Here is a 21,462-nt window from a genome sequence, read left to right as displayed (position 1 = left end):
ATTTGATATTGGTTAAATGGATTAGTTTTCCTAACCAGTTAAGGAAATTCGAAATCTAAGCCTTACAAGTCTGCAAAAGATATCGCAAAAAGTAAAGGACAAAATCATTCCAGTGTTGCAAAAAAACAAAACAATCATGATTACGCACTTTCAATTTTAACAGAAGATGTTAACATAGTTATTACGTTTACGTTTGTTCAGTCACATGTAAAATATAACGATTAAAATTAAACTGTTACAGTATCCTGTTTTGATACATTTTGTCATTTCCTTCCTTCATTCATTTTAATTAATATTTATTTATTGATCATCAAGGATATATATCCGGATATATCATACATTACTTATTTTATTGTTATTAAACGCTAATTATTATTATTTTTAGCATTTTTTTTGTAATTTTAAGAGTCATTAAGGAATATTATAAGACGATGCAGAACCGGAAGTTAGAATTTTTTAAACGGTTTATCCTTATTTATTTAACGTAGTTGTTTGTTGTACATGTATTTTTTAAGATATTCATCATGAACACATTTATTCATTTATTTACATGTTTTTATGCATGTACTTATTTGTTTATGTTTACCGCGGTAATCCGTTTTAGCTCGTAATGGTTTTCCTTATGCTACATCCTTTAACACGTAGTGTGTATTCATTGTAGCATAATTTTATTGAATCAGAAAGGTAAACAATTCTATTTTATACATAAGCACTATTACAATTAAGGCAGTTGCTATTTGTCCGGCTTGCCGAACGAATAGTATCAGGACTATTTGTCCGGCCAATATACTGCGAATGTCACTATTTGTGTTTACTAGTAATATTATCTTAGGCAGCACTAGTAGGGGGTCGCAAACTATAAATAATAAATCTATAATGTTTCCGCTCAAAAAGAATACAAAACTGTAAACAAAAAATTAAGAAATTCTGGATGGGATTGTTACTTTATTTATGTGGAGGGTCGGGGTGACACAGGATGCTCCTTTTCCAACATCCCTCTTTTCTTTTCCCCCAGAACCCACTTTATTGTCCCATATATTTCATATGACTGTATATACATTTTTAAATCCTAAACAAATGGAAGTTTTTAACGACATTGACTGGCTTTACAGCCCTTGCACTGTCGGTATAAAATCCCAACTTTTGTACCCCCCCCCCTAATATCTCACATTCCAAAAGCCGTGACATTTCCCTCCACTGAATTCGCGGATTACTTGCAAGATCCATTTTCGAAATATTATAAAATGTTATAAAGTTAGACATGTCTTTGTAAAGCCTTTCTCAACTACTCTTGCTTTGGCAATCTTTCCACCATTTAATACAGCCTAAACCTATATATATATATATATATATATAGTCCATTTATTTAATTTGGTAAAATTATAGATATCCGATCAATTACCCTTATAATGTGCTGTTACACCATTGTACCATCTTAGGGAAAGGGTAGGGATACTGCTAACATGTTTAACCCTGCCACGTTCTGTATGTATGTGCCTGTACCAAGTCAAGTGCCTGTAATTCACTTGTTGTCGTTTGTAAATGTGTTACATATTTGTTTTCGTTCTTTTTTGTACATAAATAAGGCCGTTAGTTTTCTCGTTTGAATTGTTTTACATTTGTCATTTCAAGGCCTTTTATAGCTGACAATGCGGTATGGGCTTTGTTCATTGTTGAAGGCCGTACAGTGACCTTTGCTTGTTAATTTCTATGCCAGTTGGTCCCTTAACATACCTCTGTGTAATAAACGGTTCTGGAATAAGAGCTGTTGCTTTGACATGCAGTTGGATAAACAATTTTAAGATTACTTGGATTAATTCGTGGCTTGATCGTAACCCCCCCCCCCACGGGCAATTAGATTTGATAAATAATTTCAGACCACCAACTTCATACAATGTACATACTCGACGATAAGTTAAACGAATAAAATAAAAATAAAAATAACTTATTATAATCAACTTATTTTTTTTATTATCTTTTACCTGTATAAATGGTAGACCAGATGCTCCGCAGGGCGTAGCTTTATACGACCGCAGAGGTTGAACCCTGAACGGTTGGGGCAAGTATGGACACAACATTCAAGCTGGATTCCGCTCTAAATTTGGATTGTGATTAAATAGTTGACACAGCATAGGTTTCTGACACAGAATGAATGTATTCAAATGAACTTAAAATTTTTGTTTTCTCTTAGAGCAATTCACTATGCTGTTGAATATTAATCCTCTCAAAAAAATGTTTGAAGAAATTTTCTTTTTATTTATGAAATTTCAAATGAGAAAAATTGAACCCAATTTTTTAATCACATCCCCCTTTCCTTTATTCCAAAACTAATTTCAATTAAAATATTCTAATGGAGTTTGCAACAATTACTACTCATTTAAATACATCATAAAATATTAAGATGTAAAAAAACTGCTTGTTATCACTGAATGGTAAAGATTATTTAAATTTATCAGTTGGTAGTAAAAAGTGAATATACATTGTATATTGTATATAACAAAGATTTAAGTTGATTCTGGACAAAGAAAGATAACTCCAATTAAAAAAATTCTTGCAGATATTTCTTGCTGACTATACTGGACAAAGAAAGATAACTCTTAATTAAAAAAAAAATTTGCTATTTCACAATATTGTGAAATTAGATATTTCTTGCCATTGCACAATACTGTGCAATTGAAAAGACCTGCTATTGCACAATACTTAATATAATAATTTTAGATCCTGATTTGGACCAACTTGAAAACAGGGCCCATAATCAAAAATCTAAGTACATGTTTAGATTCAGCATATTATCAAAGAGGCCCAAGAATTTAATTTTTGTTAAAATCAAACTTAGTTTAATTTTGGACCCTTTGCACTTTAATTTAGACCAATTTTAAAACTGGACCAAAAATTAAGAATCTACATACACAGTTAGATTTGGCATATCAAAGAACCCCAATTATTCAATTTTTGATGAAATCAAACAATGTTTAATTTTGGACCTCGATTTGGGCCAACTTGAAAACTGGGCCAATAATCAAAAATCTAAGTACATTTTTAGATTCAGCATATCAAAGAACCCAAAGGTTTCAATTTTTGTTAAAATCAAACTAAGTTTAATTTTGGACCCTTTGGACCTTAATGTAGACCAATTTGAAAACGGGACCAAAAATTAAGAATCTACATACACAGTTAGATTCGGCATATTAAAGAACTCCAATTATTCAATTTTGATGAAATCAAACAAAATTTAATTTTGGACCCTTTGGGCCCCTTTTTCCTTAACTGTTGGGACCAAAACTCCCAAAATCAATACCAACCTTCCTTTAATAGTCATAAACCTTGTGTTTAAATTTCATAGATTTCTATTTACTTATACTAACGCTATGGTGCGAAAACCAAGAAAAATGCTTATTTGGGTCCCTTTTTGGCCTCTAATTCCTAAACTGTTGTGACCGAAACTCCCAAAATCAATACCAACCTTCCTTTTGTGGTCATAAACATTGTGTGTAAATTTCATTGATTTCTATTTACTTTAACTAAAGTTATTGTGCGAAAACCAAGAATAATGCTTATTTGGGCCCTTTTTTGGCCCCTAATTCCTAAACTGTTGAAACCAAAACTCCCAAAATCAATCCCAACCTTTCTTTTGTGGTCATAAACCTTGTGTCAAAATTTCATAGATTTCTATTAACTTAAACTAAAGTTATAGTGCGAAAACCGGGAAAATGCTTATTTGGGCCCTTTTTGGCCCCTAATTCCTAAAATGTTGGAACCAAAACTCCCAAAATCAATACCAGCCTTCCTTTTATGGTCATAAACCTTGTGTTAAAATTTCATAGATTTCTATTCACTTTTACTAAAGTTAGAGTGCGAAAACTAAAAGTATTCGGACGACGACGACGACGACGACGCCAACGTGATAGCAATATACGACGAAAATTTTTTTAAAATTTGCGGTCGTATAAAAACTATTTTTGACGCTTTTCTACGTCATAACTGTTTAAAATATTTTAATAAAATAATGGTCAATTTCTAGATTTGATTTTAATTTTATTATATACTTTTGTATTTTAAGGAATCTAACTCCTTCAGATTAATCCTGACCTAAACGTATATCTCTCTTCTAGCTTTTATGTTTTTTTATGCTCCAAAATGTTGTTTGTCTTTGATCTCCCTTTGCTTCAGCTTTCCAGCGTATCAGATGAATGTTATTTCAGAAATAAATACAAATAAAGTATAAATTGCATAAGCATAATTACATTTAGAGCAATAACGTTTACACTTACAAAAGGCAATCAATCATTCGTGACTACCATAGATATAAAAACCGATATAATGTATATATACTAACTGTCAGATCAGAGTTGTCTCTCTTTAAATGGAAATACTAGGTTTAAAATAGACATGATTTTTTATTATAAATAAATGTGTTATGAAATTCTGGAAACCATTTGCGGGATTCAACAGTAGTTTGAAGAAGGTATTTCTTTTTTTATAGAAAAACAAAGTTCACAAACATATCAAATAATGAGAATCTTTCATGTTTTTATATATTTAAATTTAACAGACTTATCAGTATCCTTAATAGTATATTTGTTTTCACTTGATCTTTCTTTCAAAACTTACTTCATATTGAATATCTTACCTTCGTATTATGTACGTTTTTTTTTATAAAGCTTCGGTATTCAATTTATGTTTCTGTACATAATAGTTCAGCTACCATTAATTAACACGCGAAATCTATCTTCATTTTGAGCAGGAAGTTCATGTGTTTCTTGAATACAATTCCTATCAGTTTTTTGTTTATGTCATCATTTTTTATGTTTCCGAGATAAACGATTGTACAGCTTTTGTAATGGCCTTGGTTTAATAATGGCTTATTTTCTACAAGCTTCTAATCTTAGTCACATTATAAATATCAACTCTAATTTGACGACTATTAGATCTTTAGGGAAAAAAGGGGGGAGCAGGATTTTTTTTTGCTAATTCACTTATCATTTTTATCTGTTGCTACACATGCTCGCTTCATCTCGCAGTTTCGTCACACGAACATTTTTCTTTACCTTTTTGAGTTAAAAGATATTCATTTTTATGATGTCTCATGCATGATACTAATTTTCACCTCTTACCAGGACCGGATACTGATATATAAAAAATCCCAGAAAAAAGGTCGTTCATATTGAATTTACGCTACTTGAACCTATGTTGATTATCCAAGAAATACTTTTGAATTTATTAGGATAATCACTGCTTAGTATGAATAATATTTTGAGAAAAATGATTGAGACATCTAACCAATTGATAATCTTTTCAAAATGTCAATCTCTATTAAATCTATTAAAATGGTTCTAGATAGATTTAAATAAGTCAATGGAAAATCCCTAAAACATTACGTTATCATTAATTAGAACCATTTTTGAGGCTCTTGACTTGTATTAGACCCCTTATCATTGGTTGGATTACAAGAAGATATAGTATATGTCCACTCTCTTGAAAAGTCAATCAATTTAATAAAAAATGGAACACATAAGAACGTTCAATAATAATAAAGAGTACAAAAAACTCTATAGCAATATAAATAGTAAGAAAAACTAAGCAGGACAAAAACAATTGTTTAGTTTAATAATATCGTATTTGTGAATAATTGCCGCTACATGTACCTAAATTAGACTCACAGTACATCAACTACTGATATAATTAATCATGCAATCATACACTGTAATATTGGTGCCTGTACTTGTATACATTACACATTAGAAACGTCATAAATAGTTAAAGATTACACAGTATTGAGCAATGCCTAATGGAAATTTTCAGATAATATCATTGCAGAATAAAACCAAACCAGGACAGTCTTGTTTTAACTATGAATAGGATATTTAGGATATCAGACCGAAAAATACCAGATGATAATATATAGAAACAGATTTTGTTTAGAATATTAAGCAATAAGTTTGTTGAGACAAGCATATACACAAATTTGGAAGTCTAAACTGTCAATTATATAAATAAGATAATCGCGAAAGTCAAAAATAATCATTAAAGCTTTCCGCAATTTTATGAAATCTTTATCCGGTAGAAAGAGGCCTTTTCAGTAGCAAAAATATTTCGTTCATTAAAATCTTTTACAGTATTGCAAAAATTTGCATACTGAATATATTGAATATACATCTCATTGTGATTTTGTTTTGCAGTTGCAATGACTATCCCATTCACAGAAGACGAGACACCAAATCACAACGACAACATAGTTCCAAAGTATAACGAACATACTGATTATGAATCACACTGTTCATCTAGCTCTGACCATCAACCCATCGCATGTGCTTTATATACTAATATAGATATTGATTCTTCAATGCATTCATACGAAAAATCCAAGAATAGTCCAATGAATATATATCTTTTGGCATTGTTCATTATTCTCTTTGTAAAATGTGTGCTCCAGGCTTCTATTCATAAAACCATGATTAGAAAATGTGCTTATACGGTGAAAGTAAAAGTAAAATGGAAGACATCCCACAAGTTGAAAGAACCATATTTTGGACACAAATCGCTGCTCGATAACATTATTATGCCCATTCGAAATATACCAAAGTCTATTATTCAAACTATGCCATTCCTGCCGCAAGATTTCCGAACATTCTTAAAAGACGAAAAGAAATCACAGAGTATGCAATTTGAAGGTGCAAGGTTCTCCACATTTTCAACATTTCCTGATATACCAGGAATATATGCAACAAGGTTAGCGGAAGCTGGATTCTTTTATTCCGGGTATGATGATGAAGTTATTTGTCACAGTTGCGGAGTAAAGCATAAAAACTGGAAACGTTACGATTCACCATTGGAGATTCATAAACAAAAATCTCCAAATTGCTCTTTTATATTAAATATAAAACCAATGCGAGATGAAGCTCCTTATATGCCAGGTGCTTGTGGGCATAATGAAATTGAACCAGATAACAAGGAATTTTTGGCATACGATGAAAGTTCTCATAATTCTTTTAAATCGAAGGATGAAAAACGTGAGAACAAAGAGTATAATTCAACGTGTTCAAATCAAATAAGTTCTGTCATCGTAAACAACAGAACGGAAGGTACTCCTATCGCCTCCAGTTATTCAACAAATGACACACAAAGTTTAATAAGAATTCCCGAATTCAATACTCACAATCAACATGCTCAACATGGAATACTAAATGCTACTGGAAGTATTATGCACGATGTATGTGCAACATATACATCGCAAAACAATCAAAGAGAATCAACAGCGTTAGGAGTATGTCTTGATAAACCGAAGTATCCGAAATACGCTATAAGATCAATAAGACTTGATTCTTTTAATCATTGGCCGCAGCATTTGACACAGTCTCCAGAAGAAATGGTTACAGCTGGATTCTTTTTCACAGGTAAAATTTTATCTTTTGTGGACAAGAATGAGATATAAACAATTTTAAATGAATTTTAATTCTGTCATATTTTTAAATCCCAAACAGCTGACAAAATACAATGTAGACACACGACACATGTCTTTTGTTATTAATTCATACTTATACACATCACACCAAATGTAGTGAAAGCACATATTTCATCTCTTATTATGAGATACATGTGTAGCGGAACATGACAATACCACATATTCTAAAATGTCAAATGTTGTAAAATCAAAAGGCTATATTTTGCATTCTTTCCTTCTTTCAAGTAACAGAAAATGTTCAAATCTCCTCCTTTTCTTTGCTTCTGAATATCAAGAAAAATTCAGTTATATGAAAATCATGACTTAGTCTAATTTACATGTACAAGTCTGAGAAAAAAATATATTTATTTGAATTGAGTATCATCTTAAAAGGAAAACTGATCGAAAAAATTATTAAATGAGTAAATTGAATGACAAAAGGTTTTGTTTTATTTACTAAAGGAACAGACGATCATTGTCGATGCTTTTTCTGTGGTGGTGGTTTAAGAAGCTGGGAACCAGGTGATCAGCCATGGATAGAACATGCACGCTGGTACCAGAAGTGTACCTTTTTACGGCAGTGTAAAGGAGACAAATTCATAGAAGATGTTCAAATGAATAGAATTTCACCAAATGAGGTATATTGGTTATTTTGTTGCATTTAAAAGGTAAAGTAAATTTTGCATAAATTACAAATGAACTAAGGTCATAATATTCAGATTTTGCAACATATCCCCATTAGGTTGGTGATTCACAGATGTATGTTTAAAATTGAATTTCGTTTATTTGTTTTCAAAGTTAAATTTGCAAAATGTAGGCGTATTTATATCTTTGTTTTATCAATTGCAATATCTCCATATGCATTCAATGAATTGAAAGCTGCCAATCATTCAATAGTTTAATAATTGTCATTTGTCGCTCTTATTAGCATTTATACAACCAATCAAAACTCTCGGTTGGAACTTTAAGTGTATTAAACATAATGGGCACTACTATATCTACTGGCATTAATTTCGAACGGTAGTTTCGAAAAGTATACCAGTATCTTAAAATACACTTTGTCTTATAGAAGGAAAATAATTGGCATCCAAATTCGTCAGGAGAAACAAGAATGCCGGTTACAAAGCCTGTTGAATACAGTAATCATCCTGCTGTAATGGCGGTGGCAGATTTTGGATATGATGAACGCGTGGTAAAGAAGGCGTATGAATCGCTACAGAATTCAGCATCCACAGGTATATAAAAGTACTGTCAATTTAAAGTTTTCGAACATGTTTTTATTTTGAAATTATGACTACGAGTACGAACCATTTTTAGAACCATTCCTGGTAAAGGTTAATCACGAAAAGGACACATGTATTGTTTTATCTATAAGACAGTCCGTAGAAACAATTCAGACAAGCAAATCCAAAAGTTTGATTTGACTCGGTATATCCTTTTTAAGCGTCACAATATATTTCTTTTATGAATAAACCTATCTTGTTTGTAAGATGAATGAGTACACTTAAAGCATTGACTTTTATGAATTGTATATTTTTATAAAAGTTCTTTTTGGAATACAGATCATAGCGTTTCAACTCATTATCATGTATACATGTCTCGCACTTAAACAAGTTTGTCATGGCCAACTATTTTCCTCAGTGTAAGCCAGTACGAGTTATCGCGCATGATTTTGATTTCTTATCCTTCTGATCAGTCTTTTCTGTGTGTGATATCTTATCAAGACAACATGCTGAGTTTGTAAAGACAATGTTGACACTCGTATATAATTTGACAACCCTAAGTAAACAATATTATATATATGACATTGTAGCATGCTAGGTTCCGCATGAATACGAGTTGTATAAACTGACTTTATTTCCAAAAGATAAAATTCGATTTTATCGAATATCAAACCGCACATACAAAATAAAAAGTCGAAAAGGGACAAATATGAGATCATGATTACAAAACATATACGAATATGAGACAACGTAGAGTTTGAATACACATACACAAACTCATTGCAACATTTTGATTTTTTATTAAAAGAATAAATTTAGTCTCTGCTTTTACTCTTGTTTTACCTCCCAGAATTGTATGTTTATTAATATTTTCTCTAACTTTTCAGCCATGATTTCTGAGAGATATTTCAAAATTGGCCTTCAACACTAAATGCTTTTATAGTACTTTTGCCCGCGATGATGCAGTTTGTTAATAAATCACAATGGAAAACACGCTACAGTACATACACGTATTGTCCTTTAAATAGCTTTAATTTTGCTATGTGCAAAAAAAGACAAATGTCATATTAATAGTGAATAAGTATAAATGCAGAGCTAAAAAAAATCCAAATTTCTTTAAAATGCTTTCAGTTAAGCAAAAAGTTAACGACGTGAAAAGCGTCTTCTACGTAAAATAAATTTGCAAATTTTGACATTTCTATCACATTCACTGGCTACCTATAGAACAATAGACAATTTCTCAAATTAGTTTGGGTTTTTTTTAAGTTTGGATGTTCCGAAGTGACAAAGTTTTTTCTAAAAAAGATCAGTTTGCAGGTCATCTTATAATGGACACTCTATCGATACATGTTTCTCATTTTCAACAATATTTATACACGCTTCACATGTTCGTTGATGGAAGGATAGGTCTCTCACTAACAAAAATGATATAGTCTTAGATTACTTGTTTTATTTTTTATAGATATAAGCCAATCGAAGCACATACTTCTGATACTAATGAATTTATGTACTGATATTCTCAAACTAATCAGCAAATTTTCCCAAAATTTAATTGCATGCCGCCTAAAACCGTAAAGAAAGTCCCACAGAAAAGTGTATACAATAATGTTCCGAATATTATATAAAAAAGGGGGAAATATATTACTGATATGTAAAGGAAAGTCTTAATCACGGATACAGTGTTATCTGACATTCACAACAGGTGATCAAATACTTGATGAAATTTGTGAACTTCACGCAGATATCTTTAGAACATGCTAATTGAAACAACAGGGGTCGCAGGCATCTGTTTTCATGTTTTAACGATTCAAATTATCTCATTCATTCGATAAATAAAAATTCTGCAAATACATGTACAATATAAATGCAAGAAGATTTGGTATAAGTGCCAATGAGACAGCTCTCCGTAAACTTTACATTAACAGAACAATAATTAAAATAAGTTTCCTTTTTAATACAAATTTTACCTGAATGTACAAGTATAAAAAAATAAATATATTTCAAGATAAAAACTTCTGAAAGGACGGAGACAAATAAAAAATAATATTTATTTTGTTCTACGCGATTTATTTTTCTAAAAGTTAAGTGGATAAAAGGAGAATGTGCATCAAACAAGCAATAGACTAGTATATATCACATGTACATGTAAGATAGTACAGCGATTCATATTGCCAATCAAAAGCAGTGAAAAGGTATCAAATTGATGAAAGAAAATATGACGTATAAGATTTCATTCCAAATCCATCTACTACAAAAGATCTTCTGCATCTGGAAAATTTAAGATAATGACACTTTTCCTGTTTCATCAAAACTTATTGGTCTTTTTAAAACATGAGAATAATATTTATAAAATATGTATCTATTACTTCTATGTAAATCAGATGAACATGTTATCAAAATTGTTTAGTTACGGTCGCCTTATTATTAAAAAAAAAACTTTTTAAAATATATGTAAGAAAATTGCAAAAAAAAAATCCATTTTAGATGGGATTTCCGTGAATTTTTTTAATACGCTTCACGAAAAACATCCAAAAGTCTGAGTTAATGTAATAGTGAAAGATTTTATATTATCAAAAATAATGAAAAATGACAGCTGGACAAAAATATTATTTTAAATGAAAAGTTCCACTTCTTTTACTTTACTGAATTTTTAAACTCATGATGTAAAACATTTGATTAAATGTATAAATATTTTATGTACCAATAGATTTAACTTTGTTTTGTGACCTGTGAGCGATTTACTTGGTAGGACCATGGAAGAACTATATATATATCAATATAATACTTCCATGGACTTAGAATTTTTCTCGCAATCTTCAAATAATGACAACAACTCCAGTTTTGGATAAAAAAGGCCCCGATTCATTAAATTTTCTAAAATACCAAATATATACCATTGGAAAGATTATAAAGCAAAGAACATATATTTATGCCAATGAATTTATTTCTAAGAATAGCGAAAGATGTATTCATAAATGAAAACTCATTTGCATACGTTTTTGGTTTCGAATTGTATGAAGTAATAGGGAATGAACCACTTTTTTTTAAATGAAAATGGCCGTAACTTCTGCAATCCCGATTCAATTATAAATTATGTCATTAGAAAGCTAAGAAAATATATTTTCTAATGTGATGCCAATGAAAAAGATATTTATTTTTGTTTACTTTCAGCTAACCAAAATTCAATATTTCCTTTAACAATCTATAGTAAATTTATCGATATCGATTGCGATCAAATTTGGCGCATGCGCACTGCGGGTGCTGATAATAGTTGCGTATGTTGTGCGTTATTAGTGAAGGTCAATTTAGAAAAACAATCCGGACGTTCGAAATTTGAAAAGTATTATTTTAACCTTAACTTGAAAGTCTTGAAACGACTATCCTTATTTAGAATGTTCAGTGAGAATTCACATCTTCTTTTATATGTTATAAAGGGAACTACTTTGAATTTGTTATGACTAAATATGTTTTGCCTGAAACCCGTCGACTATAAATTTTACAAAACCCAGTTTATATTTCAGAGATTACTGGAACACGTCTGCTTGAAGCCATTTTCCAACTTGAAGAAAATGGCAGACATAACGAGTCAACAAATTCAACAGAAGCTGGACAACAACCTTCCAATGATACACAAAAGGAAAAACAAGAAAACTCAAAAGAGGTCAATAAAAATAAATCTACTGAAGAAACGACATGTAATCCTGATCTTGAACGTAAATATACAAATATCAGATTAACTTATACCTTTCTGTCGGAGATATGAATTATTTTATTCGCGTTTTTGTTTCATTAGAACACAAATGAGACCATTAAAGTATGATGCCAATAAAAGTGTTTCTGATGCCAGATGACAATGTATCAGTAATCAGCTACGCATGGTACAATCAGGTTAAGACATAAGATTTGTTAGTATGGTTTTATACAGCAAGGTCAAAAGAATCTGAGCTAAACTCTTTTGATGGATTTCAATTGAAACTGGAAGTGAATTTTGTGAAAGGGATTAATAAATAATCTTACTATAGTCATGTTTTATAATATAATATTGACTTTGATGAAATTTTCAATAATCTCATTTCAAATTATATTTCAGTGTCGATAAGAAGCTTAGAAGAAGAAAATCAAAACCTGAAAGATCAACAGACATGTAAAATATGTCTAGACGAACAAATAGCCATAGTTTTTCTTCCATGTGGTCATCTAGCTGCCTGCACAAACTGTGCGCCTGCGCTAAGGAGATGTCCAATTTGTAGAGCGTTCATAAAAGGAACCGTAAAGGCTATTTTGAGTTAAAAAATGTGTTATAATTGAATGTTTTATTCATGAAATTTAATATGTACTTCATAATAAAGAAGAATCAAATGATATTCTTAGCTTGTTGTTTTTAGTCCCCTACCGAGGTCGTCGAAGAGGACTGTAGGTTTGTACTCCGTCCGTTAGTCTGTTAAATCAGTTGCTACACCTTTTTTCTTCGTGCTTGCACGATTATATATAGTTTTATTATGACAAATTACAGATCAAGTTCGAATTTTGTTCCCTATTAATTATTTTTTGCAGAGTTATGGCCCTTGATCTAAGAAAATTCACCCAAATAGAAGGTTTGTAATTGATGATGGTGACTTGATATTTGTTATAGCTTTTTTCGTATACTTAAAAATGTTAAAGATCTTTTAGAGTACATACAATCTAACTCTCCATTTCTAAGTAGCAACACTTCAACAGCACATGCATACGGTGTATCTCCCAATTGTACGATATTCCCGTGCTTGCATTTCCTATCATGATTATCTTGATACAGGGTTGTTGCTCACAAGGAAGCTATTAAACCAAGAGTTTCCAAATGGTGAAGTTGAAATCATCTCTTGGCAAATTTTACGGACGCCATCACAAGTTGATTGACCGATATGGAATAACCGTTTCACAAATGATATCGGATATGTTCCTAACGTCGTAACTACAATCCCCTTCCTTTCATTAATTTCACCTACCGAGTTAGACCATTTAGCAGATTTGTTATCTCATAAGCAACACGACGGGTGCCACATGTGGAGAAGGATATGCTTACCCTTCCAGAGCACATGAGATAACCCCTAGTTTTTGGTGGGGTTCTTGTTGTTTATTCTTTAGTTTTCTATGTTGTGTCATGTGTACTATTGTTTGTCTGTTTGTCCTTTTAATTTTTAGCCATGGCGTTGTCAGTTTATTTTGATTTATGAGTTTAACTGTTCCTCTGATATCTTTCGTTCCTCCTTTTTTCTTATCTCAGGAATACATTACCTTATTAGCCGTTTTTGGCACAACTTTTGTTGGAATTTTGGGTCCTCAATGCTCTTCAAATTTGTTTGGCTTTATTTTGATCTGAGCGTCACGTCTAACGTATTAAATTATAATCCTGGTACCTTTGATAACTTTACAACATGATAAGTTATAGATCAAGTAAGCATTTCGTTCTAGTACAATGAAGTATGAACTGAATGAATGTTGTTTCTGCATTGGTATTAATTTTTTTTTTAATTTCCATTTCGTGTTGTAAGATCGCTAAATTTGGACGAACCAAAGAGAAATAAAATCATCTTGAACTAGATGGACAAGCTTAGCTGGTTTCAAATGTACATGTAATAGTTTATAAAAGTCCACTGAATACATTTCCCACTTTCGGGCACAATGTCCTGGCGAGCAAGCTATGCGATATCACGTAAACGGTGAATATAATATGAAACAAGCATACGAAATCTAATATTTTTAGATATGATGATGGATTAAGTGAGAGAAACTGATTTAAAATAAATGAAAGGGTGTAATTTGATCTGTGAATATAAAAGGTTATTTACAGCACTTGGTGTATTTAAAAGGAAGACCACAACATCCCTGACATCAAATATCACACTTCATTTGAGTTTTTTTAATCACCAAGTTATTTTTGTATTAGTGTAAATATTTACAAGTATGGTTCTATTCATTGTTAATTAATACAATTTATAATTTCGCATGATTATAAACTAAAATGATAATATTAAAAAATAAAATTGTAAATAAGCAAGAAGATAATATATAAACAATTACAAAAGTAAGTGAATATTTATCATTTATAAAAACCATGCAAGTCCAGTTTAGTCCAACCAACTATTCAGATTAGTTGAGTCCAGGAATCCAGTCCAGGTAATATACTCTGACGATTTTTATAAACAAACTACTTTTACGAAGAATTCTATTAAGAGTAATTAGATAAACATAGCACACACACATATATTTGGCTAATAGGAACAGATAAAAAAACCACTGGATTGTATTCGCTTTTTACCGTATGAATATTGAACACTGTATTTGGTTATTCTTATCTTGAAATTTCCATATTTTTTTTTAATAATACCACAACAAGTGATAGCCGTAGTGCAAGTGTTATAAACTTATCTATAATAACAGGGACATTTCAATAGAAACATCAACAAGTATCTTCATTAGAAGCTTGTTTTACTAAGCAAACTGCAACAAACCCGCTCAAACAAATTCCCCAAGGACACTTCTTATGTATAGTAAAGCTATTGTACATATATATATCGAAGGTTCTGGAATGCTGCAATCGTTGTCAAAGAACCAGTCATCAACATCTAGTCTCTGTAACTAAAAAGAAAAAGGAGAATAAATGATACTAAAACCATCACCCAATACATTTATGTTTCGGTCGACCTATACGCAATATGCTAATTTTTATTAAAAATGATTTTTTGGCAAACTAGGCGGTACTATGGAAAGCGGCATAACTCTTTGTCCTTTTTGGGTAGAAACGCAAATATCAAATTATTCCTTCCCCTGATCATATTATATGATCTCAGAAGGCGCTTCAGCTGTAGTTAGAAGTGGCAGGAAATTTTGGAACTAAAAGTTATACCCACCATCCCTCCCTGGATAGCTAATTCAGATTTTTTCATTATGTTTGAACCAATTGAAATTGAAATATTTTAATTTTGTTTAACAATGGGTATTGTGTATTCATGTTTTATTTGGATAAACTATATATGTTAGTGTTTATTTTCCAATGTAACACCATCTCTGATGGGCGAATGTAACCCCATCCTTGATGGGATGGGTCAATAAGGTTTTGTCATTATAACCATATATGTTGTTTATAAATATGATTTATTGATTTCATTATACATGTTTTTCATTGTGTTGCATTGCTTCTTCGTCATTTTAATAATAAATGACAGTTTTCAATTCTTAATTATTTGTTTACTTGTCATTCATTCATCCCATCAAACAGAGCAAGCCTGTGTTGACAAAAATTATGTTAATGTTTGCTTGTGCGCTTGACATCTATCTTTATCGACTAGGATTGTCAGTTCTCAGAGTGGTGAAAAAATTGTAAACATAAATCAATTAATAAATTCATCTTTTGTAATAACCTTTGGGTATTAAACTACTTTAAGGTGGTACCTAACACTTTCACTAAAATTAATTTGGCTCGTTTAATTTTCATAAAATTTTGTCAAAGTATTTACCTTGAGACTGTAATACAAATATAAAAATTTAATTGAACCAACCGTTTTGTCAGAAAAGTTAAACAAGTGCCAATTTTGATCATTGAGGAGCTTAATATTCCTTTTACAACATAACGTAGTTAAAACGTTCAGCTGACTTTACAGAGTTTTCTCCCTGTAGTGTTAAGTACACCCTTAAGGATGTTTGCCTCTTTTTTTTTTAAAGATAATTTCTTCTAATAAGACTGTAACACATATTTTTTATTATTCATATATATCAGAACTAAATGCCTGTACTCATTTATGGTCTTTTTAATGGGTTTATTGTTGCATCATATACCTCTGTATCTGTTAAAATGTAGATTGTTCTATTTCGAGTCTGTAAGTCCACAATGTTGTGCGATCCTGTTATTTCATATTCTACGTCTACTGTATAGGAATAAGAGGAACTAATGTTCAACTGTAAAAAAATGTGCATGTTTAAAACAAACATGTTTTCATAAATTAATGGAAATTCGATTAACATTTATTATAGATGAAATGTAAAACTTTGAAAAATGCAAGAAAATATAGAAATAAATTGTTTGTTGTGTTTGTTTCCTTTGGAAAATGAAATACCGATTTGTTTTTAAATTAACATGTACAGATTGAGCTTATAATTATGACTCCTGATGATAGAAACATGTATATGTTCCAGACCATATGAGTATTTGGACAGTACGCGTACGGTCGGACCGTACGAGTATATACGCGTACGGTCCAGTACGAGCTGACCATACATGTTATTTTATCATATGGGTTAAATTGAAACAATCTTTATTTTTAGTTTTACAAATTGTTATTGATATACAATAAGATAGATAAAATGAACAAACGAACAATTGAAATTAGATATTTGTTTAATTGTATATCTGAATCCTATTTTGGTACTCTCGCCCAAGGTGACACAATTCAAGTAACGTAATATTTTTAGCATTTTCATGTATGCAGCTCATGCTTGTTCTTTTGCATTTGCATTTTTTAGGTAAAGTTGCTAAATATGCTAAAACAATTGAACTCCCACATTATATTTACTTCCGATATCTTCAATTTCAGTGTTCATAATACAATTAATGTAGTACTGATCGACATGCTTATTACAAGAGATTAACATATTTAATTAGCGTATATTAAAAAAAGTTAAAATATAAAGTTTTTGTTTCAATTACAATTGAACTTTCTTATATTAATTTGATAGTTAAGTAATCTTGATCTGCTATATGCATTTGTATCTCATAAACTTGACCAACGTTTTAATATTAGTCAGACCGTACGCGTACGGTCCGACCGTATGAGTATTGAAAAAGTACGCATACGGTCCAGACCGTACGCGTACGGTCCAAATACTCATACGGTCTGGAACGTATACATAATAATAAAGAAAATAACTGATTATATACATGTAACATGTGTAACAAATCGTCAAAGGTGAAGGAGCAGAGTTATTTTTTTTTCTAGTTGTGAATAAATGTTGATATAATATATAGTAAAAATATAAATATTTTTAGTTTTACATATATATTAGGTAAATGTTGGAATGAAGTTTAGATTTTTAATTATATATTTTTATCAAGACTGTTAATAAGAGGAAATCCAACTGCTTTCAATTGGTCTATTATTTTGTCAAATATTTATTATTTTCAACAAGAAAATCAAAGGTACTTTGATTAAATGAAAAGGAAACTAAACTGTACGTCATGTAATAAGCATAATGAAGTTCAAAACACCATATATCGATTGAACAATTCAAATTCTAGATATGTACATAGTATACACTTATAAGACACTTGAAAGACTAATTGATATACATTCTTTGTTTGTCTGAAATGGGAAGTAATTTGAAGAAAGTCCATTCTATAAAAAGACGACAACAATAATGATAGCTGTAATGAGGCAATTAACATCAATTGTTTATACAAGGAAAAACCTAGATCATTTTGTCCATGACACATTTTCTAAAAATGATTTTTGGGAGTATGAAGAAAATAAAAATAAATTTGTAAATCGATACCTGTCAAATACAAGTTAAATGAAAATGACTTATATTTGTTCTTCTCTTTGTATTCTTGTTTTTTTTTTATTAAGTTTAACACATTGAATACATAACTAGATGAATCACTTTTTGATGTGTTTTGTTATTTGATTTTTCCATGTGAGTATGGACTTTCCGATTAGATTTTCCTCAGAGTTAAGTATTTTTGTGATTTTACTTTTTTCAAAACATTATTCCTTTAAATTTCTGTATCTATGTATTGCAATTTAAACAGATGTTAAGAGTTTGTTTGTACTTAATATTTCCCTATATTTTTTTCAAGCATGAAGTGACCAACAAATAGGAATTATAAAAAGATTTGTAAAATAGTCCCAACTAAGTTGTGCTGAACTACTTTAACTTAAACTACTCAGACGAAATATAAATAAAAGATATAAAAAAAAAGTGTTACCTTAATAATATGTCCAGAATTTGTTGCTGCAATCAGCACCCTGTCATTTGAATCAACTTTAGTGAGATGCCGTAGAACTCTCCTTGTTGTTTTGTAAACTGCACTTGAGACAATAGGATCGACTCCCTCAATTGTATAGTATAGAACAGTGTTGCAGAAATCTCCTTTGATCACATTACAAACCTAAAATATGCGACACATGCATTTTTTACTTCAATTGTGTCAACACAAATGAGTGTGTTTGAAGCGAAACAGCGTACAGCCTAATTATAAGAATGTGTGGGTCTCATTTCTAATGCGTAAATGATAGTTGGGTCATTGACAATCATACCATATCTGCTTGTTTTTATATATGACTATGAACATAAAAGTAAGATTATTGATAGCCTTAATGTTAACTTGGACCTGTTCAGATGACGAGCAGTAGTAAGACAAATCCGGTATGAGCTAGGGGTTGGATCCATGTGACGATGAAATGAAGGGCATTACTGCAAATGAAAATGGTAAAAAAAACATGCTAGCTAACATAATATACAATGCAGACATGAATATTCATTCCTGGAGCCAAAGTCTTGTACTTTTGACGTGAGAACAAAGTGTTTTTATTTCAATTTTAGAAGCAAAATTTTATGTCGTCGTTATATTTCAAAGATGGAAATTTATTTGAAAGATGGACCAAAGACCCTATAAGTCTATTTATTATAGTTTGTAATACAATGTAATAAAGTTTGATTTAAAGAATACTGTTGATTCTAGAAAATACTTTTAAGCAATGCGGCTTTGGAATGGTGTATTCTGAAGACAGAGACCAAACATTTGAAAATAAATTGATACAAAATCATTATCTATAGTGCTGAATTAACAGGTAGATTCTTTCATTTGTCATGTCTAACACAGACTTACCATCGATTCAGCACAGGTATTGTTGTTCAAATGAATACACGTTTTTGGTTGCCAGGCTGAAAAGGGATCCGGTTTGAAGCTACGATTTTTCCATCCTGTTTTCTGATTACAACGTAAAATATTTATCCTCGAATCTAGGAAACGTTTCGCTAGTTCTTTAATGCTAAAAGAACAGATAACGCTTGATTCCATATTACTGAAAGCTGCAACCATTTTGCCATTCAGTACCAATCCATCTTCGATCTTAGTGTAGTTTACGTGTTCATGGTAACACACAAGAGGAATATCTTCATAAGAAGTACGAAAACCAGTACTTGAGTATGTATGATGGGATGCACACATTTTACCTAGCTTTGCTTCAATAAATTTATCGTTCAAATAAACATTATATAAAAAATAAACAAATTGTTCATGCTCGAAACCCGCAATATACGTCATCTGTGAGCGGTTTAAGTTTTCATTATAACCCAATTGGTATACAGTATTGCTAGAATACATAAACTCATCCAGACTTCTAATTTGTAAGCTGTATATAGTTTTGGAATCTTTGCGATTAGTGAACGACTTTATGTATGGTGCTGCAATCACGATTCCTATTTCGTCTGATAATCTACATTTTATGCTTAACGGAGGTGTGTTAAGATCGATCATAAATTGCTCAGATGTTATGTCTTTTTCTTTGAGATTCAGGGTCATTTTATGACATTGACTTTTTCCGTCTCCAAGAGAGGAACATACAATCAGCAAATTTGCGTCATCATCAACAAGTACTGCCCATACATTTTGTACCGAAATGAATTTCAGTTCTTCAAACGATTTTTTGTCTAGTTTAACCAGACCTAATTCTCCACCTACATACACATTATCTCCCTCTACCGACAGAACAGGTCGATGGCCAACTTTATGTATATCATATACATTACGAGAGAAAGTAATTGAAATAAACAGCCAAGCGAATATATAAATCTCTGATTTCATGGTTATCTTTTGACCTGAATGAAAATTAATCTGAAGACACTTTAACACATACCAAATCGAATTCGTAACATTTCCGTCCTTATCTGAATCACTTTTAAAATTATTAATTTAAATATACATGTATTTCATGAAACATGGAAATTTATTCTTAATAAAAACCAGTATTGCTTTCTATTTCCTTGATTTGACAAAACGCAACACATTTTCTTTTTATAACTGTGCTGTCGCATCGCTGACATGGTAGCAGAAAATATTCTACAATGGTACTTTAAAAAAATAAAATAATTCAATTACCTTTACCTTTCGCTTGTCAATTTCCGCAGCACAATTTTGTCACGGAAGACGTCACCAATTGGAAGATTTTAATCCATCAGTGCAATATTTTTGCAAGCAAATTTTCCACCACTTACTAAAGAAATATGTTTGCGTTATATATTAATGAATAGAACTGTTCTCCACAGCTTACAAACAAAAAAGAATAATGTAACCTTTAATTTTTCAAATGAAATACGGACGTGTGACATAAAAAGTGTATAACCATGGCAAGGTATAAAAACAAGGACCTCAAATCAAAAGAGCATAGGTCTCTACTGTATATGATTAATGAGTCACGGTGTATACAGCTGGTTTTAAATCTCCCACGTTATGTGAACGTACCAGTTCAAACAAAATATGTGTGTTACGATATCTCGAAATAACAATTTGGTAAACGTATTTTGTCGATATCTTATACGGCCTCTGATAGTAAGAAATAACAAGCAAAAATCAAAATTTAGAACAGAAAGTTGACCTCATTTATCTTTTATTGGAACAATGACCTTCACTAAAGCACCCTAGGTTACTATCACTTCTGGTTTAAAGGTTACAAACACATATCATTAATTTCAAATACATCAGTTGAATATTTCATATAGAGTCATTTTAACGCTCCGGTCAAAATAAAACGTTATATTCTGAGA

General features: G+C 31.0%; 2 protein-coding genes across 2 annotated transcripts; one reads left to right on the top strand and one right to left on the bottom strand.

Annotated features, from left to right (window-relative positions):
• The first annotated feature begins 638 nt into the window (after positions 1-638).
• On the top strand, positions 639-13,028 carry LOC134727136 (putative inhibitor of apoptosis). The gene is made up of 6 exons (XM_063591521.1): positions 639-684; positions 6,180-7,394; positions 7,904-8,079; positions 8,511-8,676; positions 12,186-12,377; positions 12,755-13,028. Exons 2-6 carry the CDS (start codon positions 6,185-6,187, stop codon positions 12,952-12,954), a joined length of 1,944 nt encoding a protein of 647 aa, XP_063447591.1. The 5' UTR covers positions 639-684; positions 6,180-6,184; the 3' UTR covers positions 12,955-13,028.
• Positions 13,029-15,159: 2,131 nt separating this feature from the next.
• LOC134726373 (uncharacterized) lies at positions 15,160-20,584 on the bottom strand. Its single transcript, XM_063590803.1, has 4 exons — positions 19,526-20,584; positions 18,623-18,805; positions 16,480-16,599; positions 15,160-15,282 (listed from the first exon to the last, which is right to left on the bottom strand). The coding sequence occupies exons 1-4, from the start codon at positions 20,501-20,503 to the stop codon at positions 15,160-15,162; spliced, it is 1,404 nt and encodes a 467-aa protein (XP_063446873.1). The 5' UTR covers positions 20,504-20,584.
• Positions 20,585-21,462: the final 878 nt, after the last annotated feature.

Source organism: Mytilus trossulus, chromosome 1, assembly GCF_036588685.1.
Source record: "Mytilus trossulus isolate FHL-02 chromosome 1, PNRI_Mtr1.1.1.hap1, whole genome shotgun sequence".
Lineage (NCBI taxonomy): Eukaryota > Metazoa > Mollusca > Bivalvia > Mytilida > Mytilidae > Mytilus > Mytilus trossulus.
This window is presented reverse-complemented; position numbering and strand designations above follow the sequence as displayed.